The 21,029-nt window shown below is 42.5% G+C and overlaps 16 protein-coding genes across 16 annotated transcripts in view; 11 read left to right on the plus strand and 5 right to left on the minus strand.

Annotated features, from left to right (window-relative positions):
• VTI1 (v-SNARE protein VTI1) overlaps positions 1 to 248 on the minus strand; it is a gene marked incomplete at both ends in the record, with an annotated part of 585 nt that extends 337 nt beyond the window's left edge. Inside the window, one exon of the mRNA XM_003679196.1 lies at positions 1 to 248. This exon is cut by the window's left edge and continues 337 nt beyond it. Within this exon, the coding sequence (XP_003679244.1) occupies positions 1 to 248 (248 nt within the window).
• Positions 249 to 596: 348 nt separating this feature from the next.
• On the plus strand, positions 597 to 1,118 carry YAH1 (adrenodoxin; the record flags this gene model as incomplete). Its single annotated transcript, XM_003679197.1, has 1 exon — positions 597 to 1,118. The coding sequence occupies one exon, from the start codon at positions 597 to 599 to the stop codon at positions 1,116 to 1,118; it is 522 nt and encodes a 173-aa protein (XP_003679245.1).
• A 379-nt stretch (positions 1,119 to 1,497) lies between these two features.
• Positions 1,498 to 3,396, plus strand: TDEL0A07030 (uncharacterized protein; the record flags this gene model as incomplete). The annotated part of the gene is made up of 1 exon (XM_003679198.1): positions 1,498 to 3,396. The coding sequence occupies one exon, from the start codon at positions 1,498 to 1,500 to the stop codon at positions 3,394 to 3,396; it is 1,899 nt and encodes a 632-aa protein (XP_003679246.1).
• A 95-nt stretch (positions 3,397 to 3,491) lies between these two features.
• HFI1 (Hfi1p) lies at positions 3,492 to 4,808 on the minus strand (the record flags this gene model as incomplete). The annotated part of the gene is made up of 1 exon (XM_003679199.1): positions 3,492 to 4,808. One exon carries the CDS (start codon positions 4,806 to 4,808, stop codon positions 3,492 to 3,494), a length of 1,317 nt encoding a protein of 438 aa, XP_003679247.1.
• Positions 4,809 to 5,168: 360 nt separating this feature from the next.
• Positions 5,169 to 6,296, minus strand: BBP1 (Bbp1p; the record flags this gene model as incomplete). The annotated part of the gene is made up of 1 exon (XM_003679200.1): positions 5,169 to 6,296. The coding sequence occupies one exon, from the start codon at positions 6,294 to 6,296 to the stop codon at positions 5,169 to 5,171; it is 1,128 nt and encodes a 375-aa protein (XP_003679248.1).
• A 134-nt stretch (positions 6,297 to 6,430) lies between these two features.
• On the plus strand, positions 6,431 to 7,225 carry TDEL0A07060 (uncharacterized protein; the record flags this gene model as incomplete). The annotated part of the gene is made up of 1 exon (XM_003679201.1): positions 6,431 to 7,225. One exon carries the CDS (start codon positions 6,431 to 6,433, stop codon positions 7,223 to 7,225), a length of 795 nt encoding a protein of 264 aa, XP_003679249.1.
• Positions 7,226 to 7,970: 745 nt separating this feature from the next.
• Positions 7,971 to 9,542, plus strand: CLN1 (cyclin CLN1; the record flags this gene model as incomplete). Its single annotated transcript, XM_003679202.1, has 1 exon — positions 7,971 to 9,542. One exon carries the CDS (start codon positions 7,971 to 7,973, stop codon positions 9,540 to 9,542), a length of 1,572 nt encoding a protein of 523 aa, XP_003679250.1.
• Positions 9,543 to 9,709: 167 nt separating this feature from the next.
• On the plus strand, positions 9,710 to 10,474 carry ROT1 (Rot1p; the record flags this gene model as incomplete). Its single annotated transcript, XM_003679203.1, has 1 exon — positions 9,710 to 10,474. The coding sequence occupies one exon, from the start codon at positions 9,710 to 9,712 to the stop codon at positions 10,472 to 10,474; it is 765 nt and encodes a 254-aa protein (XP_003679251.1).
• A 281-nt stretch (positions 10,475 to 10,755) lies between these two features.
• Positions 10,756 to 12,648, plus strand: VPS27 (ESCRT-0 subunit protein VPS27; the record flags this gene model as incomplete). The annotated part of the gene is made up of 1 exon (XM_003679204.1): positions 10,756 to 12,648. The coding sequence occupies one exon, from the start codon at positions 10,756 to 10,758 to the stop codon at positions 12,646 to 12,648; it is 1,893 nt and encodes a 630-aa protein (XP_003679252.1).
• Positions 12,649 to 12,837: 189 nt separating this feature from the next.
• On the minus strand, positions 12,838 to 13,971 carry RAD14 (DNA repair protein RAD14; the record flags this gene model as incomplete). The annotated part of the gene is made up of 2 exons (XM_003679205.1): positions 12,838 to 13,866; positions 13,945 to 13,971. The coding sequence occupies 2 exons, from the start codon at positions 13,969 to 13,971 to the stop codon at positions 12,838 to 12,840; spliced, it is 1,056 nt and encodes a 351-aa protein (XP_003679253.1).
• Positions 13,972 to 14,097: 126 nt separating this feature from the next.
• ATG3 (Atg3p) lies at positions 14,098 to 15,015 on the minus strand (the record flags this gene model as incomplete). Its single annotated transcript, XM_003679206.1, has 1 exon — positions 14,098 to 15,015. The coding sequence occupies one exon, from the start codon at positions 15,013 to 15,015 to the stop codon at positions 14,098 to 14,100; it is 918 nt and encodes a 305-aa protein (XP_003679254.1).
• Positions 15,016 to 15,186: 171 nt separating this feature from the next.
• LRO1 (phospholipid:diacylglycerol acyltransferase) lies at positions 15,187 to 17,193 on the plus strand (the record flags this gene model as incomplete). The annotated part of the gene is made up of 1 exon (XM_003679207.1): positions 15,187 to 17,193. One exon carries the CDS (start codon positions 15,187 to 15,189, stop codon positions 17,191 to 17,193), a length of 2,007 nt encoding a protein of 668 aa, XP_003679255.1.
• Positions 17,194 to 17,532: 339 nt separating this feature from the next.
• On the plus strand, positions 17,533 to 18,081 carry NRM1 (Nrm1p; the record flags this gene model as incomplete). Its single annotated transcript, XM_003679208.1, has 1 exon — positions 17,533 to 18,081. The coding sequence occupies one exon, from the start codon at positions 17,533 to 17,535 to the stop codon at positions 18,079 to 18,081; it is 549 nt and encodes a 182-aa protein (XP_003679256.1).
• A 247-nt stretch (positions 18,082 to 18,328) lies between these two features.
• On the plus strand, positions 18,329 to 19,000 carry ERG2 (C-8 sterol isomerase ERG2; the record flags this gene model as incomplete). Its single annotated transcript, XM_003679209.1, has 1 exon — positions 18,329 to 19,000. One exon carries the CDS (start codon positions 18,329 to 18,331, stop codon positions 18,998 to 19,000), a length of 672 nt encoding a protein of 223 aa, XP_003679257.1.
• Positions 19,001 to 19,094: 94 nt separating this feature from the next.
• On the plus strand, positions 19,095 to 19,577 carry CSE2 (Cse2p; the record flags this gene model as incomplete). Its single annotated transcript, XM_003679210.1, has 1 exon — positions 19,095 to 19,577. The coding sequence occupies one exon, from the start codon at positions 19,095 to 19,097 to the stop codon at positions 19,575 to 19,577; it is 483 nt and encodes a 160-aa protein (XP_003679258.1).
• Positions 19,578 to 19,845: 268 nt separating this feature from the next.
• On the plus strand, positions 19,846 to 21,009 carry TOM40 (TOM complex pore protein TOM40; the record flags this gene model as incomplete). Its single annotated transcript, XM_003679211.1, has 1 exon — positions 19,846 to 21,009. The coding sequence occupies one exon, from the start codon at positions 19,846 to 19,848 to the stop codon at positions 21,007 to 21,009; it is 1,164 nt and encodes a 387-aa protein (XP_003679259.1).
• Between the last annotated feature and the right edge of the window lie 20 nt (positions 21,010 to 21,029).

Here is a 21,029-nt window from a genome sequence, read left to right on the forward strand (position 1 = left end):
ACTTGTTTCTTGTAATCCCGTAATTTTGCCTTGTAAGAAGCCCGGCCTTGGCTATTGGTAATACTGTTGTTAACCTCAATCTCCATTTGATCTATCAGATCGTATAATTCTTCCTGTTGTGACTCGATCTGCTTCAACGTCGAGTTCCGTTGTGCTACAGGCTGCCCAGCGGCCTCTTTCAAACTGGAGCGAGCCTGTTCCAGCGTACTCTTATAATCTGTCTCATAGGATGATAATAGTGAACTCATTTCGCTGTTGAGACTAATCTCCTACACTTTTCGAAGTGTTATACTTCATAAAGTGCCCCGTTATGATACTTATTCAACTCATAAGCCTGTATCACGTGACTTCACCTTCTCAACGAAGTTATAACCCAGTTCTCCCAAGCTATTACTTACCAATGCTATCAAAACGTCTATCTACGGCACTATCAATGCCCTCTTTTACCTGGTTAGCTTGTTTCTCGATTAGCGATTTTTCAATCTGTTAACTTTTGTAAGAGCGATAGAAAAAACTAGTACTATAGAAAGTGTTCAACTTTGCCCGATTCCAGTGAACTCTAGCCCGTTGGGAGTTTACTCAATACTCACAGCACGATGTTTAAGGTCTCTACTCTTTCCCGTGGGGTTTTGAATCTCTCCAATACATTTACAAGGACTTATAGACCGATGACTCGTTGTCGAGGCACTAATACCTTCACAGCTAGTTCTAAGAGGCCATTTTCGTCCTCATTACTACTCCAGCATGGTCATTTGAAGAAACCAAAGAAGGGTGAAGAGCTACATGTCACTTATATTCTCAAGGATGGCACTCAAAAGACATTTGAAGTCAGCGCAGGCGAAACTCTATTGGATATTGCCCAAGCACACAATCTAGACATGGAGGGAGCCTGTGGTGGCTCTTGTGCCTGCTCTACATGCCATGTCATTGTCGATCCAGATTACTACGATGCCCTACCAGAACCAGATGATGATGAAAACGATATGCTGGACCTAGCTTACGGGCTCACAGAGACAAGTAGGCTTGGCTGTCAAATCAAGATGTCCAAGGATATAGAAGGTATCAGAGTCGCATTGCCCGCGATGACCAGAAACGTTAATGCTAACGACTTCAATTGAAAGAACAAAAATTCCTCCCGCGCTTTGTAAATACAACACACATCCTCAGCTACATCAATTGAGCTTATAGCAGGGCTTAGGCCCTCGATCAGGCCTTGATTCTCTTACAGAGACTATTTAATAATTCTATGTGCTTAATAGTGTAAACAGTCCGTCCCCGATGACGGCTGTTTTTGTTTACCTTCAAGAATAATACGATTCAGACTAGCCCATCATTAATCAAAAGTAGACCATTAGAGCTCGTTTTAGGAGCTACGTGCTTTGTTGTGGAGTTGTAGGAGAGAGGTTTTAGTGCCAAGTGAAATTTCGAGGCTTTTGGCAAAGGTTTTGGCTTGGAAAGTCAGCAAGATCTGAAACTCATCTGATACAACTTTTGATCATGCATTACTCGAAGATACCGTCTATATCAGTAATGTCTTCTACTCCTCCGTCGAATACGTACCCACAATTAAAGAGACAGAGACTATCAACATCGATGTTGCAAGATGTCACCAATCAAATACACTCTACGCCTCCTCGTCGCAGTATTACAGAGGAACCAACGTCTCGAAGGACTAAATTGATGAACAAATATGTGTTCGGAGATGCAAGCGTTATTGAGGAAGTCAAGAAACGGGAGAGAAAGATCATGAAGGATATAGCGCATTTTAGGAACGCAATTGCAGAGATTGAGAAGGAAACTATCCAAATACGAGAGCAGCAACTACCAGATATGCAGTATGAGATTTCCAAGAGGCTCACGATGTGTAATGAGGTGAAGAAAGAGACTAGCCAGTTGACAACACAACTTGATATGAAGGATCGTGAAAACGATTTGTGCCGCAAGAATGAAGAGCTTGACATGGCAAATATGCAATTAAAACACTCTGTGGAAGTACAAGAAGTGGAAAATCAATTGAAACAGGTACTTGATGATGAAAAATTGAAGTGGGATAAAAAAATCATGGAACTGGAGAATCTAAAACCAGATGAAAAGGTCGCGCAAGAGATACATCAGTTAAGGGATGAGCTTAAACAAGTTAACGAACAATGGGAGGCTTTGCAACGTGAGAACCAGGATAAATGTACCGAATATGAAGCAAAGTTTAAGGAAGATTTGGAAGAATTCAAACGCTTTAAACAAGAACCGATGGATAACCTAGAGAAAGAACAGGGGAAGCTTCTTGACAGGCACAAGAAACTTCAAGTTGAATGTGATCAATTGGTAAACCAGATAGATAGTGACAAAAAAGAATTTAGCTCGATAGAGCTAAAGATTATGGATATTCAACAGAAAATCACTGATACAATGATTGTTAACCAGCCGTTGGAAGATGAACTGGTAGTGTCACAATCGCACTATGAAAAGGCAAAGCAAGAAACAGAGGCTATACAGGAGATAGCGCACGCAAGGGAGTCTTACTATAAGGGTAAATTTGACAAGATGGAAGAAGAACAGCTAAGAAGAAGGAAATTAGAGAACACTATAGAAGAATTAAAAGGCGGAATCAGAACTTTTGCGTATATAACGAAAAAGGGTCAGGACGACAACTTAGGAGTAAATTACTCCGAAAGGACATTGACAGATCTTCAAAATGGTCAGATATTCCAGTTTAGTCGGATTATACCTTCTGAACTCGAGACAGAGAATGATCTTTTGTATCAAGACTGTGAGATGTATCATGAAATGTGTCTAAAAAACCGTTTGAACTACAATCTGATATCTGTGAGTCAAAAGCCTTGGGACGCCTTAAGAATTGCCCTCTTGGAATTTATCTACACAAAGTGCCATGATCAATTCCGAATATACCTGCAATATGTGTTCCTTTCAGAAGACTCTCCTTCACAAGACTTGATGCTGCCGAGCTCCGAGAAGTGCGATAATGAGATTAAGTTAAAAATACAAAGAGAATGTATAGAGCTGGATTCCAAGTCTACCGAGATGGTTCACGGTCTGGATGAGCTCCCTCTAAGCATTAAGAAGGAAAGAAAGACTAGCATACCAGGAATTGGAATCTTGAAGTTTCAACTTGTAAGCTCCGATTCTGATAGGAAGCCGCTCAATTTTTACTTCATCGAAATAAACGACCCAACCACCATACTAACCCTTGATAGAGTTATCAGCCCAGATAACGCGATAAAATCTCCAATAAGTCTAATTATCAAGAAGCTATTATCAGACACAACTTCGTGCTTTTTATTTGATATTAACGACGGTGAGAACTACGACAGTCTTCTTGAAATATCAAAAAAACTGACTCAAATGAAAATTGTGAAGAATAGAAGAATCTCAATATAATTACATTCCTTTTATTATTACTGGGCAGTTTTATTTTCATGCATTCGTGATGGTCAAATTGATCATCATAATATATAATTAAAGAGTAATGTTCATTATTCCTCTGTAAGTATATCCTTAATCAACCAATTTAATTCCTCCCTTGTTCCTATATTTCGTTCGTCCAAAGGTGTGAAGGTGGGCTTCCCGTCCGAGAAGTCCGGCATATCGTCAATACTACTTCTGCTCACTACCAACTCATCGTCATTAGCCAAATTGACCATTGGTAGACTGAAATACGCTCCAGTTGGCTCCACAAGATTGGGGAATAAATTTAAACATTCGTAAAGGTCCTCATTAGTTAATGAGACAACCTTTGTGCTTAGATGACTCTCAGCTTCACATTCGTCTCCTCTAGCTTCCACCACCGGTTCATACATGCCACTATCCTTAATATCATAATACTCTGAATATTTTTTTCGACGGTACCTGACCGTATCGATCGCCGACTCTACTATATTTTTCAAATAATGATCCAGTGCCAAGGATAATAGTTCGGCACAACCTGTATCTACGGCACCAACTAGACCATGTTCTCTTGCAATTCCTACCATTCGGAGAAATAGAGATTCAGTATCTGGGAGGGAGTAAGTATCAGTAGCAAGCGGTGCGTTGAACCCATTCATGATATCCTGAGACCATTCCAGCGGAGTTTTTAAATTGTTCGCTTTGACTCTCTTCAAAGTTTCGGGATTTATCACAATCGGTATCTTGGGTATTATATTTAGACGCGCCTGTAGGACAGAAGAAAGAACAAACCCTCTCTTACCAGCTTCCTTGGTAATTTCCTTAAGTCGCTGCCTGTCATCGGCCGGTAAAGACATGACAATTTTTTTATAGTTTTCTATCTGTGAATTGTGTTTGTTGGCTCTCTTCATTTTGTTACCAAGTGAACTACCATGCCCGAATCCCCAAGTACCATCAGCCAAGTTACCCATTAATGGAGAATCCTTCAAAGAGTTGATAAATATACCTAATAACAACTGGTTATGCAAACGTATCAGGGATGAGCGACTGTATTCAGTAGTGTTTGTTGCGCTCGGAGTAAACAGGAGATCTAGCTCATTGGACAGTTCTTTCCTAGAAAGTTTACCCAGAATAAAGAGACTAATCACCTGGGCGTATTTTGTCCATTGATCTTTCCCTAGAATAGATGTGAGCTCGCCAATCATGGATTCCAACTCTATTCTTTGATTGCTCACATCTCGCAGATTACTATCATTCTCAGCGGGTGTCATGGCTTCTGACGGCGTCATCGCCGCATTGGGTGCCTTTAAACTGGCACCGGAGCGATTTTCAGCACCAGGAGATTGTACACTCATCCCTAACTGACCAGGAGTAGCCCCGTTGGCCTGTAAACGATTCAATGACATGACTATTGTGTTATTCCTATCTTTCGAGACCTATCACGTGATATTAATATCACTCAGTTTATAATCGATACCAGTTGATTAAATGACAAAAGTAAAGGCTTGCTGAGAAGCGAAAGTGATCAGCAGCCAAACCGCCTAATTGATACCACTCCCAAAGCTTCAATAGAGCCCTCAATGGTCTCTTTACCGCTTTCTCTCGCGCAAGTCAGGCTCGTCTAACTCAATGCCCTTTACTGATTACTGGAATTTTTCATTTCGCGGACTAAACCTCGTAAGGCGTGAGAATAATACCAATTCATAGTAAACTTAAGCGATAGAATAGCTTCAATTGACGTCTCTACGGTTCCTGTTGCACCGTTGTCAAACCAAATTCTTAAGGAAATGTGAGTCGATCGCTGGATTATAGTCTGAGCTTGTATCCCTGTAATTTGAAGGGGAAAAAGAGAGTGATGAGACTCCGACGTCAGGCTGGAGCATATTTTGTCTTTCGAGCTCATCTATCCTTGCTTGGTAACTGGCTGCCTCCCTCTTGCGCGCAGTCTCACTCTCCTGGACTCGGAGATCCATGTCGAACAGCTTGCGGGTCAGATCGTGTATTTGGCGATCTTTGTCGATTGCACTATCGACTAGTTGCGACTCGAGCCCCGAGATCCGGTGCTGCATGCGTACCGCATCCTGGCTGATCTCTCGTAGTTGTTGGTACTTTGTGTAGAGTTTGTAGTAATTGTCGTATAGCCTTTTGGAGTGTTTTAGTTCGTCGATGAGTTCAGCTCTTGTTTGTAGATATTTCTCCTGATAAGTTTGCTCCCGTTGTTGTATTCGACTTTGTTTCTTGTGGAAATCTTGGTTCAAATCGTCCAGAAGGCGTTCATTTCTTGATAATTGGTCTAATACTTCCAAATAATCTGCAGTGTAGTTCTTTTGCTGAGCGTTCTTTGATGGAGAGGGGAATTTGCCAGGGATTTGAACCCTTTTAGTATGATCTTCAGGTTTGCGGGTTCTAGTTTTTTTTTGAAACAGTTTTGATATCAGCGGGTCATCTTGTTGTGGTGATTGGAGCACAATGCTGTGGTCTTCGCCATCATCCCCCAACCGCCTTCTTCTTGCCGCAAAAGTATCCGTGGGCTGTTCCTCGGGTCTCCGATACACCCTGGAAGAATTAAGCAACGAATTGGAAGACTCAATAGGTCTCGGTACTTCCATATCTTCCTCAATCGATGGCGGAAGCAAGTCATTACGCCTGTAAAATCCACTATCGAGCCCAGACCACGAATTGGAACGCATAATTGTACTCTCAGGGCTCCTAACACGTCTTCTACCCTCACGCTTGTAATTCGTATCATCCTGGGCAAATTCCTTATACTTTCTAGAGGGCGATACTCGTGAACCAAATAAGGCGTCCATAGTCCATCTATAAAGCCCCGCGTAACCTCCTTCTGTGCTCTCTAGAGACTCATCGCTCGTATCGTTGGCTCCAGACCACAACATCTGTCAAATACAACCTTCTTATAGTGGTTGTAGCTTCATCAAGTTTTCGAGCTGATTTGTGTCTGTAAATTTCAAAGGATAAATAAACAAGTTAAGGCTACTCGATGAGCAGTAAGAAAAAGAGTCGAAGTTATATGGATCAAGAAGCCCTGGAACGTTGCTTGTGGGCAAGTAGCGATGGTTATGAACTATGGATTGAAGAAGAGGCCCGGAAGGCTAGTCAGTTTTATGTTGTGAATGGTACGAATGGTAAAGTTTTGTTACAGTGGCAACATGAGTTCAAGACCGCTGCAAATGTTTGCTGTGTGTGCACGACTGAGGATGGGCAGAATGGTGAGCAAACTCACTTGTTAAAAGTCGCTTGGAGCGACTCAAGAACAGTCTACTGTGACTATGTTACCATCAGCGGCAATCTGCCCGTCCTCGTGACAGAACCGCTCATCGATGTGAGCTTCGATATAACAGCATTCGAACTGATTTGGAACCAAGGAGTGGCCTTGATCGTTGAGGAAGCTTTGGGTTGCCTTCATGTCTTTGATACAGGCCTCAACCGCTATCTGGGGTATGTCACGCTGTTCTCAAATGCAAAAACGAATTTACAATTAGCACAATTGATCAAATATGCTAGTGCTCAATCAACCCTGTGGGCTATCGTGAGACAATATGATGAATCCACGAAAGTCTCTTGGGCATGTCTCAACACTTATCAGATTTCGAACTTCACATTGAAATCTACTGTACAACTTCCGCGAGGATTCACAGATTACACCTTTGTTAATGCTCCAGGGATCAAACACCTCCAGCGTTTTGAAGAGATGAGTACAGTGGTATGCAGTTCATGCGATATACTGGGCAAATCCGTCATTCAATGGTTCCTAAGTCCCAAGATGCCCTGGAGAGAAGTTCAGCGAGATCATTCGCACCACTAAAAACATCACAAGGTCTACAAGAATCGATCGAAACCACCTATGGCAAACCTCATTTACCATAACCAGTCGTTGAACAAAGCTCATCGATGCCAACTATACTATCTACACGTGACAGCCAATTGAGCGTGTCGCGGTATACCAATTCGTGTTCTTACAGATCGTCCTTTTGCGGAAACGATGCGAAGCGTTTTCGTGTCGATTTGGTCAAGTTAAAATGCAGAATGGTGTTCGCCAAGTGCGAGTTATCCGTGGTTTGACTTGAAGGTTTTGCCCTTTTGGGACGAGGCCAGTGAAGCAACGGTACAGAGGTTACAGAGGCATCAATGGGAAACTCGAGGTGCCCTAACGGTCGATGCGTGTAAGCATTTGGAGTGGGATTGAGAATCAAGTTTTCTCTTTTCCCTATTTCTCCATTTGACGTACAGATCTCCTGGTTTTGGCGTTCTTCGGTAGTCGTGAAGGCAACATTGAGGCATCAAGGTATTGATCAGATCAGAATTGATTCCTATTGTGTGTTTTTCGCACTGTTTTTTCGCAGTTTGACGGTAACAGTACTTGTCATAATAGAAGGCTTGTGTTTCTTATATAAGAACCTGGATTGTGACTCTCAGCCCTGCTCAATTTTCGAATTACAACAATCGAATTCATCTTCGGTCCACCACAGCAATAGTACCGTTTACTTCACTTCAATCAGATTTGGTTTTCCACTCGCTAACAATTCCTAAACTGAGGTACTAAAGTTATAATGGCTACCTGTGAAGATAAGATTGGTTTAAATGTTGCCGCAAAGCAGACTTACTACCCAATCGAACTTTCCAATGCCGAGCTCTTGGCTCACTATGAGATGGTACAGGAGTATCATGAAGAAATCTCGGCCAATGTGCTCTCTCAATCATGTAAATTCAAGCCCGACTCTAAGCTGATAGATCAGCAACCAGAGATGAACCCTATAAGTACAAGAAGCAGCATAGTGACTTTCCTGTTTGAACTGTCGGTTATGTCTCGAGTCACTGATGGTATCTTCTTCCATGCAGTGCGCCTATACGACCGTTACTGTTCAAAGAGAGTGGTACTTGAGGATCAGGCCAAATTGGTAGTGGCCACTTGCCTTTGGTTAGCTGCCAAGACATGGGGTGGTTGCAACCATATTATCAACAACGTTTCAATTCCCACTGGTGGGAGGTTTTATGGTCCCAATCCAAGAGCTCGTATTCCACGTCTCTCCGAGTTGGTACATTACTGCGGCGGGGCCGATGTATTTGATGAATCAATGTTTATGCAAATGGAGAGACATATCTTGGATACTTTGAGTTGGGACGTTTATGAGCCGATGATTAACGACTATGTTTTGAATGTCGACGAAAACTGTTTGATACAATACGAACTTTACAAAAGACAACTTGATCATAACAAGGACTGGTGCGAAAAACGCCAATCACAGGCATCCCATGATAGTGATGCCACAGTGGATGAACGCATAGTAGAAGATGAAGAGGAGAATCTTTACGAAGAAGACGAGGATGAAGACTTAAACACAAAGATACAGCTAATAAACTTGAAGAGGTTTCTGATAGACCTGTCTGCGTGGCAATACGATCTATTGAAATATGAGATGTTCGAAGTCTCACACGGAATCTTCTCAATCATTAACAGATTCACTAACGGTGATCACTGTCGCTTTCTAATGGCACCATATCCAACTACAACTAACCAGGCACAGCTGTTAAACATATTCATCAATGCAGTTGCAAAAGCACCGGGATCGCTAATAGAAGTTTACAAGGAGAAATTAGGCATAATGGAATTTATCGCCAGCGTCAAAGAGTACCAAGTCGAGCTTCACAAGAAACTGCAGCTCGCATCCGCAATGGATCTCTCGAGAAGACGTGCTGTCAACGCTTCTCACTACTTCGAGAAGGGCCACACCATACCTTCACCTACTTATTCACAACACTACACACCCATGCGAAACACTAGTACGCAGTCTGACAACAGCGTATTCAGCACAATGGACCAATCCTCTCCAATTACACCGCAGATGTACAGTTTCAGTCAATACGCTAACGACAGCGCCTGCGCTAGCTCGTTAAGCGTTAATAGCATACCAAACAAAAACTCGGACAACGACTCCATCTTAGCGTTCAACAGCAGTAATAAGGAAAACCACATGCCTGCAGCACATCAAATGCCTCCAAGAGCTAAATTTCTCAACAACGGAATGTTCGCTTCCCCCAATGGTACAATAAATAGCGGAAATTCAAGCAACAGGTCGTCACTAGTTTCGCTGGCCATCGCCAATGTCAATAGCATGGTCTGAACGCTACAAACTCAGCTAATAGACTATATAACTCACTATAACTTTCTTCAATCGGTATACCTATCACACTGAACGGCACATTCTTGTTAAGTTGTGGATTTCTACTTAAAGAACGGTTCATCTAGTAACTTAGCCTCGATTTAGACACTAGGAATAGCACTATCAAGATGGTTGGCTCTGTATCGCTCGTTACATTGACGTTGTTGTTGAACGCAGGTGTGAGTTTTGCCTCAAATGATGCTGCATCTTTAGCTGGAACATGGTCTTCGAAGTCAAATCAAGTGTTTACTGGCCCCGGATTCTACGACCCTGTTGATGAATTATTAATTGAACCCTCTCTTCCAGGTCTCTCTTACTCTTTCACTGAGGATGGGTATTTTGAGGAGGCTAATTATCAGGTAAAAGCTAATCCTAAGGACCCAGGGTGCCCTGTTGCATCGCTGATCTATCAGCACGGGACATACAGATTGCTGGATAACGGGACTTTGGTTTTGAGTCCATTCGCCGTTGATGGAAGACAGTTGCTAAGCGATCCCTGTAATGATAAGGGAGTCTCTACTTACAGCAGATACAACCAAACGGAGATCTTCAAGACGTTTGATGTGCAGATTGATGATTACCATGGGATTTACAAGTTACAACTCAATCAATGGGATGGATCACCCATGCAACCTCTGTATTTGGCTTACAGACCGGCTATGATGCTACCTACAGTAACATTGAACCCAACAGTGGCTTCTGATGGCGCCCAAAGCACGGATTCTGCCAAAGAGAAGAGATCTTTGAGACACTTGGTGAGAAGAAGTTTGGAGAACAAGCACAGAACCAACGCCGTCAAAAAGACTCCCAACGGGATGCTGAATTCGGACATGTTCTGGTATCTGTCTGCTGGTATGATTGGTGTAGGTTCCCTGGTCTTTCTGTCCAGCTAGGCAAGTTTATCAATATTAAGGAGTCTTCAGGGATTCTACGCATAGGGCCATGTACCGTTCGTACCGGCCAGGTTTCAAGGTAACAAGGTGAATCACCGGATCAGTATAGGATAGGTAACAGATGTAGAATAGCTATTATGATAATACTTGATCCGAAGGATGATCACGTGATCTTAGGCTTATAATACTTATAGAGGTTAGATTGGGCTTATAGCTCCTATACCAAATAAAACCAGTTATAAGAGCGGTTAGCTAGCTCGTAATCGCTTCAGTAGGTCAGAATGTCTGTGTCCACTACCGCTGAACTCGATCTATTGATTCAGAAAGCCACCAGTGAAAGCATTCCGAATGGTGAGCTGGATTTGCCATCGGCTATGGAGATAAGTGATGTTGTTAGGTCTCGTAGGGTTCCACCAAAGGAATGTATGAGATGCTTGAAGAAGCGGATCATGGGTACTACATCCAATCCTAATACTCAGTTATCTACGTGGAAACTTACCGATATTTGCGTCAAGAATGGTGGAATCCCTTTTATTAAGGAAATCTGCTCTCGCGAATTCATGGATACGATGGAACAGACGATATTGAAGAATCGTCACAATGTTGATCTCGAGGAGCTGGTTACTAGGTTGTTCTGCGAGTTATATGTTGCATTCAAGAACGATTCGCAGCTGAACTATGTGTCTAGAGTCTATGAAAAATTAGTTGCCCGTGGAATCGAGTTCCCTCAATCTGTGATAGACTCTGGTAGCTCGATGGCTATGTTCGATTCACGTACTCCAGCCGATTGGGTGGACTCCGATGCATGTATGATTTGCTCCAAGCGATTTAGTTTGATAAACAGAAGGCATCATTGCCGCTCATGTGGTGGAATATTCTGCCAGGACCATTCTTCACACCGTATTGTTCTATCAGATCTAGGCATTTATGATCCAGTCAGGGTCTGCGACAACTGCTACGAAGATTATGACTTGAAGAAAGGAAGCGATGGCGGGGGAAGGAAGAAGCACCACAGGAGAAAGAAGAAAGGTTCCAGTAATGATTTCGATGAGGAAGAACAGTTGAGAAAGGCTATTGAGCTTTCACTAAAGGAGTCAAAGGGTAGTACTGAACCTATAGTTCCTGTTATGCAGAGAGCTGAACCAAAAGCCAAGCAGCAAGAAGCTGAAGAGGAAAACGACCCAGATCTGAAGGCAGCCATCGAGGCCAGTTTAAGAGAGGCCGAAGAGGAGAAGAGGAGGAAAGAAGCGTACGCTGCATCCCAGCAACAACAAAGAACTACTTTACAAGAGCCATCAACTCCGTCGTACGACCTTACTGCAAGTGAAGAAGAGGATATTCATCTGTTTGCATCTTTAGTCGAAAGAATGAAGACCCAATCAGCGGCGGAAATCCTTGAGGATGCTCAACTTCCTAAGCTTTACCATAAGGTCATTGGGACTAGACCAAAACTGAATAATGCCTTGAGTTATTCGATTCAAAAGTACAACACACTGATAGACATGAATACAAAGATTTCCGACATAATGACCATCTACGATGGCCTGCTGGAAAGACAACTGAATAACATTACTATGTCGGACCGTTATTCCGTGCCTCAGGTACCTTCAGATCCTTACTCGTACAATCAAAGGGAGCAACCTGTATACCAACCTAACGGTACCACACCTTATCAGCCGGTTCCTGTTCAACACACAGCTCCTCCACAGCAATTGTCTGCACAACGATCGGATCCGCTAAATGCAGCTCAGGCACAACAGCACTCGGAAACTCATCTAAGTCAAATGAAAGATTTGAATCTTTCACCTTCAGGTAATTCGACTGCTTTCAATGTTCCATCAGAACCACCATATCCTGTGGCGGAAGAGGAAGAGTTGAGGTCGGATGATCGCCGGTTTTCGAATCATGAGACGCCCGTCACTGATGGTCTCCAACGCAAAGACAATGAACCTAAAAGAAAATTATCTAACGCACCTTATCCTGTAGATGATGTCGAGTCAGAGAGTGCAGCTCAGCCTGAAAGCGCAGCTAAGGCCAATAACGCGATAACGAATTTTGATTTCCCAACGGTTCCAGCGAGAAAGATTGTACAACCTTCGACTGCACCAGCAATGGAAGAAGAAAATGCTCCTGAGACAACCCAATCCGAAGAAAAACTTCTGATAGAGCTTTGACGGCGGGTTCAAACGCTATCAACCACTGCGCATTAGCAACAAACAGATAATATCGAGCAGCACACGCATTTGATCACTATACATGATGGGAGAACTCATCAATAGAGGTCTAGTTGTTTGTAAAATGTCATATGTGGATGATTGCCGAACTATACAAGTATCTAATTCTTAAGAATTTAATTTGGCATGTCATATGTCAACCTCTTCGGTTTCCATACCACAGTCTACACATCTTCTTCGCAGTACTTGATGCCCATCTTCATTCATACCTCCATCTATTGGGGCAGTGAATGAATGGACGTGAGCTTTACCGTGTTTTCTCTCCTTAAGCCTAGTGGTATATTCCTGAGCTCTAGTCTTCATTCTCATCTTAAGCATTTCCTGTTGATATTTCTTTTCACGTCTTTGAGATTTGCCCTCTTCACGTCTATGCCACTCTTTATCCAGACCTTCCTCACCGCCCCATTTCTTGAATGCAAACTCCTCGACTTCACATCTGACAAACAGCTGCATCCTTGCAAAAGTACCAGAATGTGGATTTGGTTTCTCTAATTTATGGAAAAGATCACTGTCGTTAAGCTCTGGGTCTGTAAGAAAATAATCCTCCTTACATTCAGTTTTTGTAAGCATTGAAAACTTCTCTGGATGTTCTTTGACGCACGATTTGCAAACTCTAAGTTTAAACACGTCGTCCATCACAGGATCCATTTCAATGTTGACCTTACATTCGATACACTTTGGGGCCTTTGAAATATGTTCTGGTGGTGGGGCATTCTCATAAATATGTTTACGCTCTTGCTGTTCACGCTTCCAGTCATCAAGTGTCTTTTGCTTCTTATTACCTAGATCATCATTATCATCATCGAATGAATAATTTCTATCCTCTGGATTGATATACCCTCCATTTAAGTTTCTCATTGTGGAAAAGTCATACTCTATGTAGTCTTTGGTGTGTATTGATGGCTTAATTCGTTCTAGTGGTCTTTTTTCTGTCTCATTATTAGTCGACCACTGCCCATCTACCACTGCATTTTGAACTTCGGTTCTTGATTGATCTTCGAAAGGCTCTGTAGGAATGATATTAACAGCTTCTGAGCCAGAAGTGGACTCTTTCGGTACTATACCATTAGTTTTACTAGTCTTTTCGTTTCTTTGTTCGATTTGCTGAAGTTGAGCATCTTTCAGAATACCTCTTTGCTTCAGCCGTTCTAAAGCCCTCTTCCTATTGGCTTCCTTTAAAATACGTCTCAGTTAGTATAGTTTCAAGTACAATTACAAAACACTCTAAAGACATACTATCTTAGACTTTTGTTCTGGGGTCATCTCTAACCTGTTTTCATCATCTGAACCTTTTCAGCTTAGAAATTCGCTTAGTATTTAATAGTCCAATAGCCCAAAATCAATTAAAGAAAGAATAAATACCCGTAATCCCAAAATCATATCTATATATTACCAGCCCTCCATCGTGTAGTCATGCTCGATACTGGGAGTGACGCTAGTGATGAATTTCAGGAAAATCACCAGGTATTGATCGACCCGCAACGAATCGTCCACGTCTGCCTGCAGATCTTCCCAGTCGTCGGCCACTGTTTCGCCATCCTGCTGTTGCTGTTCTTCCCGTCTTCTTCTCTTGACTATACGTACTTTATCGAGCAATATCTTCATCACGTTTGCATGCTTGCAAGGATGTATCGACACAGACACGATGGGCGTTTTGTAGAAGGGCAGTTTTTCGATCGTAGCAGTCTTGGTCCTATAATCCGGTGCTATATCCTCAAACATTTCTTCTGCAGTCAACGGTGTTCCATTACTGTCGAAACCGACAATGTACATCTTGGGAACCCTGTAAGAAGTCGAATAAGTGATGTAAAGGTCGTAGTACCTCTCAGATCGGTTCACCGGTACATCTACTATATCCTCATTCCCCTCAATCTCCATATCTTTCATCATTTCGTCAATATCATCCACATCAGAGGCTGTTTCCCCCTCATTCCCACCTTTTTCAGCACTTGAAACCAAATCAGCACCTTCCTTGAGCCACCCTTCATCCTCATCACCTTCTTCGTTCTCATCTGCCCCAGATATGGATACTTCAGACTCTTTCTCATCCACATTCACATACTGTTGAGCTCTCTGCCCACAAGGAACCTTCCTACTGATCAAAAACTGTTTGCCCTTAGGCAGAAAATCACGATAGCTCACATCACTCGTTGGTTCATTCCAGGACCACGTAGGAAACATGTGGCACATGTAGTCTCCTGCCTCCACGAATTCATCTGGAGTTATCTGGCCCGTCGAGAGAAAAGTCGACTTGTGGCTAACGGGAGTCAAGTACTCCCTCCAACTGCTCAATGTGGACCTAATCATCGCCTCTAAGCAATCTCTTCGTTCCTTGATTATGCTCTCTGTAAGGTGTCTTTGCGGACTAAATAAGCTGCGCTTTAAATGACTTTTAAGCTTTTACGAACCACTCTTGTTAAAACAGAGGTAAGAAGTGGGATTTAGAACGGCTAGATTGTAGTCTGCTAGGTAGCTAAAATGGCCAAGAAGAGTGTGAGGAAGAACGAGGGAAAGGGACGATCATTTGATTCTGTAAGAGCGAGTGGGTACGATAGTGATTCGTCGATTCGAAGCGAAGATCCAAACTCACAACGCCACCGGTTCCGTTCGAGGCTTCGTCAGCATCGTGGTGAGAATGAGGAGGCTCCTGCTGGTATGCTAGGACCGAACGGTGAGGCTGAAGATGATTCTGACGAGGTAAAGAAGAGGAACAAGAGATGGCGAGATTCACGTAGGCTGATCTTCTCTTTGGGAACTATACTGGGGATTCTAATAGCAGTGTATTTTGGAGCAGTTCATGGTAGAGATAATTTTGATTTGTTCGAGGGAATTAGCAATATGGAGTCTTTCAAGGATTACTTAGACGATTGGAAAGATATTTTACCTCAGAGTGTTACTAGTTTTATCTCTGACGTACAAGCTGGGCAATCAGCGAATGCTGCTTTGAAGGATCTTACAGAGAGTTTTGCTGTGGGGAAGCAGCTGCGTAAAGAGTACAATATCACTGCCAAACATCCTGTTGTGATGGTTCCCGGGGTTATCTCCACTGGTATAGAAAGTTGGGGTGTTGTAGGGGACGAAGAGTGTAATAGCGAGTCACATTTCCGTAAGAGATTATGGGGATCATTTTATATGCTAAGAACTATGGTCTTAGACAAAGTTTGTTGGTTGCGACACTTAATGCTTGATCCTGAGACAGGGTTAGATCCACCCCACTTTCGATTAAGAGCTGCGCAAGGTTTCGAAGCAGCCGACTTCTTTATGGCAGGATATTGGATATGGAATAAAGTAATACAGAATTTGGGAGCTATTGACTATTCTCCCGATGAGATGTTTACAGCTGCCTACGATTGGCGATTGGCGTACCTGGATTTGGAGATTAGAGACAGATATTTTACCAAACTGAAACAACAGGTTGAGTTGACTTATGGGTTGAGTGGTGAGAAAGTATGCCTTGTTGGTCATTCAATGGGATCTCAAATTATTTTCTACTTTTTAAAATGGGCAGAAGCCAAAGGTGAGTTTTACGGTAACGGTGGACCGGGCTGGACCGATAAATATGTGGGTTCATTTGTGAACGTTGCTGGAACTTTACTTGGCGCTCCCAAGACGGTCCCCGCATTGATCAGTGGTGAAATGAAGGACACCATTCAACTAAATGCACTGGCCATGTATGGTTTGGAGAAGTTTTTCAGTCGTAAGGAAAGGCTTGATTTGATCAGAACCTGGGGTGGTGTACCTTCAATGGTACCTAAAGGTGGTAATCTGATTTGGGGTGATATGGCCACATCCGTGGAGGACTCGCTACATAATAACACTGCATCATTTGGTAATTTCATTCGCTTCGATAGATTTCTCAACAATTCGATGTTGAATCAAAATTTAACTATGGAAGATTCCATTGAGGTGATGCTAGAGCTATCACCTGAGTGGTTACAGAAACGTGTGAAGGATCAGTACAGTTTCGGCTATGCTAAGAACGCAAAAGAGATGAAAAAGAACGCTCTTCATCATTCCCATTGGAGTAACCCACTTGAAGTTCCTTTACCTCACGCTCCAGATCTAAAGATTTACTGCATTTACGGTGTAAACAACCCGACAGAGAGAGCATACGCATACAAGGAACAAAGTGACTCTGACGTTTTGAACATGACAATCGATTACGAGTCCACCCAGCCTGTTTTTTTCACCGATGGTGATGGTACTGTACCGTTGATGACCCACGCGATCTGCCACAAGTGGGCCGAAGGTGTATCTCCCTACAACCCAGCTGGCTCCAACGTCACCATCGTCGAGATCCAGCACCAACCGGACAGATTCGACATAAGAGGCGGAGCTAAGAGTGCAGAACACGTCGACATCCTCGGAAGTGCAGAATTGAATGAGTACATTCTACAAATCGCCAGCGGGAATGGTCACAAGATCGCTCCAAGATTTCTGTCGAACCTTTCGACCTGGGTCAGCAACATAGACTTCCCAATGTGAACGCGTCCAAACAAATTGGCCGTCAATCGCTCATCACATCTCAACTTTTTGTTAAAAATGCACATTGTTATAGGTACGCGATAGTCGCGTCTTGTCCTTAAACGGGCATTTCAGTCAAAGACGATGGTGAAAAAACAAACAAAAGATCAACCGGTCAATTGAGTCGTTCTTCCAACCATTTCTGCTTCCTGCTAGCCCATTAAACGTTATAGAAGGCCCGAGGTTTACTAGTATATATTTGAAATTTCGAAATAGGCACCGCTTTTAAAGTTACATCAGTTTTATTTGTTTTATACATCGCTCGACTGTTCTATGAGCTCGAGTACGAACATGACTACTATGACCGTGGAGACTAAGAGACTACCCTTGAGAGAGTTTTCTAGCTCGAAGATTAACAAGTTAGGATCCGTTCCACAAAGAAATTTGACAAAAACTAAGCTTCCATCGATTAAAGCCTTGATAGACTATACACCGCAATTGCCATTGACCAACGAACCAGAGACTCAACTGCCCTTGTCTCCACGAAACTCGAAAGATCTGACCGCTGCATCAGAGAAACTGCGAGTCAGACTACAATTTGCATATTATAAACTCAGAACAAACAGAGCCCACTCCACATTCAAAGAGTTAAAGAGTCAACTGGAGATTCCAACAACAGGGCCAAATTCAAGAAAGAGAAGGAAACTGGTTGTTTCACAAGGTAATTACAGAGCACCAGTAGAATCCCAAAATTTCCTACATTTCTCCGATCATAGCACTGCATCGATACACACGACACCTCGCAACAAGCACCAACGATCGCTCTCATCACTGCAAAGACAAGACACTCCGATGAGTGTGAAAGCTGCAAAGTCATTATTGCATCTTTTCACAAGCAATCAACACTAAGCCACCATTATACATATACAAATACAAACAACTGCATTCACCAGCATAAATTCTTATTTTATAATAATCATTTCGGTTTTACCGTATTAATTTTTCGTTTATGCTACTAATTTTTTTCAATGTCGTTTATTGTCAGAAGTTGATCTCTCGAGAATAGATAAGTATAAGAATAAAGACAAGAATTTATACAGGGTCCCAATCGACTCAATTGACTTATTAGAGGTCGGCAATAATTTAGTGAGTTAATATGAAAATTTTCTCTGTAACTCTACTGCTCGGTGTGGCGGCTTATTTTATGAATACGTTGTATACTACATGGTTGCCAAGAAATTACATCTTTGATCCCATTGAAGTCAATCAATTGTGTAATGATGTTCTTTCAAAACACAATTCGACCTCTGAAAATTTCTCCACCGAAGCATTGTTGAGAGATGTCAGAGACGCTTTGGCTACCCGCTACGGTGATGAATATATCAACCACTATTTGGACGAGGAATGGATCTTCAACAATGCAGGTGGAGCCATGGGGCAGATGATTATCTTGCATGCCTCCATCTCGGAATATTTGATTCTTTTCGGCACTGCTGTGGGCACTGAAGGCCACACTGGTGTTCATTTTGCAGATGATTATTTCACCATCCTACACGGTCAACAGAATGCTGCTCTACCGTGGGCATTGGAGAAGGAGGTTTATTTGCCAGGTATGACCCATCATTTGCAAAAAGGTCATGTCAAACAGTACAGTATGCCAGGTGGTTCTTTCTCTTTAGAGCTAGCACAGGGCTGGATTCCATGCATGTTACCATTCGGATTCCTAGACACTTTCTCTAGTACTTTGGATTTCTACACACTTGGTAAGACTGTCTACCTGACTGCCAGAGACATGGGTAAGAACTTAATCAAGAACGGTAAGTTTTAGATTTTTTTATAGATAAATATTCAATAACCAAACTAACTGATCTTAGTTATACATACAACTCTAAAAACAAACAGACAGAATAGAGAAGAGACCAATGAGTTTGCAGAATAAGGGCCTCAGGGAAGTTCAGGCTATACTACTACCATCAATGGGGGTTCCGCTGCCCCCAGAGACCGATGATACGCTTATAGATACCGACGAACAAGGTCAAGCGACAGAACAAAATCAAACAGGGACACAGCTAGCGACTGACACGGCTAATGAGAGCCGTCCTTCGACATCGACGTTGACAAATACGGCAGAGTTCATTCCACAGCTTTTCTACTCGCTGCATCAGATCAGAAAGGATCCAAATAATTCCGCAAAGCAGCTGGAAACATCCACAGCATTTATAAAGCACAGACTTAAGAGTTGTAAAGCTCTGATAGCCAACAATGAAGATTGTAAGCGTCTATTAAGTAAAACCCCGGAAGAATGGCACCTATACATTCAAAATCGCGAGGAAGAACTACAGCTCAAGAGACAACTGCTAAAGGACTTCAAGGACAAAGTAAAGACACTTCAAGAAAGTCGATAATACTGGTGTTAATAGCCATTGAGTTGACTTTAAGCTCTTAATACCATCAAAACGTGACATCCACGTGTCATTTTTAAATGTTAAGCATGATAAACGACGTAAAATTTTTCAAAATAATACTAAATAATGAAAAATTGGTTAATTTCAAGGACTTTTAAACTCAAATTAAGAGGTTAAAGAGTGGTTATAAGGATTCCTAGGAGCTTTTTACACCTTGCAGTTACTCTAGTGTACGAATTGAACGTCTAGCCCATTTCAAATTTGATAAATGGCGACCCCTGCGACGATAACCGACTTTAGTAAGATTCCTTCTATGCCAGGTGTGTCTCCGATGACCCCGGACCAGACCAAAGGTGGTTTTTGGTCTTCCAATCCTATTTCTAGCTTCGCTCTTGATGCTTACAGAAATGTTCATGCTCACAGACAATCCCTTTCACTGGTAAACCCAGGTTCAGTGGAGAATTTGAACAAAGAAGTGGCCCGTGATGTGTTTTTATCTCAATACTTCTTTACAGGTTTGAGAGCAGATTTGAACAAGGCATTCAGTTTGAACCCAGCTTTCCAAACTTCTCACACTTTTTCTATTGGATCGAGTGCTTTGCCAAGTTATGCGTTATCGGCATTGTTTGCAGATGATAACTTGTTTGTGCAAGGTAACCTAGATAACGAATTCTCTCTTTCGGGGAGATTGAACTACGGTTGGGATAAGAACAACATCTCCAAGGTTAACTTACAGTTGGCTCATGGTCAACCAACTATGTGCCAATTGGAACAGGACTACCAAGGTTCCGATTTTTCATTGAATTTCAAGACATTGAACCCCTCCGTTTCTTCTGCTGATCTATTCACTGGTGTAGCAGTTGGTTCCATATTACAAAGTATCACTCCTCAATTGTCCCTTGGTTTGGAAATGCTATACTCTAGAGGTCAAGGTACCGCACCAGCAGATGCAGGTGTTTCATATTTGGGTCGTTACGTCTCCACAAAGCAAGACTGGATCCTCTCTGGTCAAATGCAAGCCAACGGTGCATTGATCGCTTCTTTCTGGAGAAAGGTTGCCGCTAATGTGGAAGCCGGTATTGAGACTACTCTACAAGCGGGTATGGTGCCTATTACTGACCCAGTCGTTGGTACTCCAATTGGTATCCAGCCAACTATCGAAGGTTCTACCACTATCGGTGCTAAATATGAATACAGACAATCGGTTTACCGTGGTACTGTTGACAGCAACGGTAAGGTCGCCTGTTTCCTAGAGAGAAAGATTTTACCAACTCTATCAGTGCTATTCTGTGGTGAAATTGACCATTTCAAGCAAGAAAACAAATTGGGCTGTGGTTTGCAATTTGAAACCGCCGGTAATGAAGAATTGTTAATGATGCAACAAGGTTTGGACGTCAATGGTAACCCATTGCAAGCCCTACCTCAAGTTTAAGCGTGATGGGAATGCATAAC

This window comes from Torulaspora delbrueckii, chromosome 1 (genome assembly GCF_000243375.1).
Source record: "Torulaspora delbrueckii CBS 1146 chromosome 1, complete genome".
Taxonomy (NCBI): Eukaryota; Fungi; Ascomycota; class Saccharomycetes; order Saccharomycetales; family Saccharomycetaceae; genus Torulaspora; species Torulaspora delbrueckii.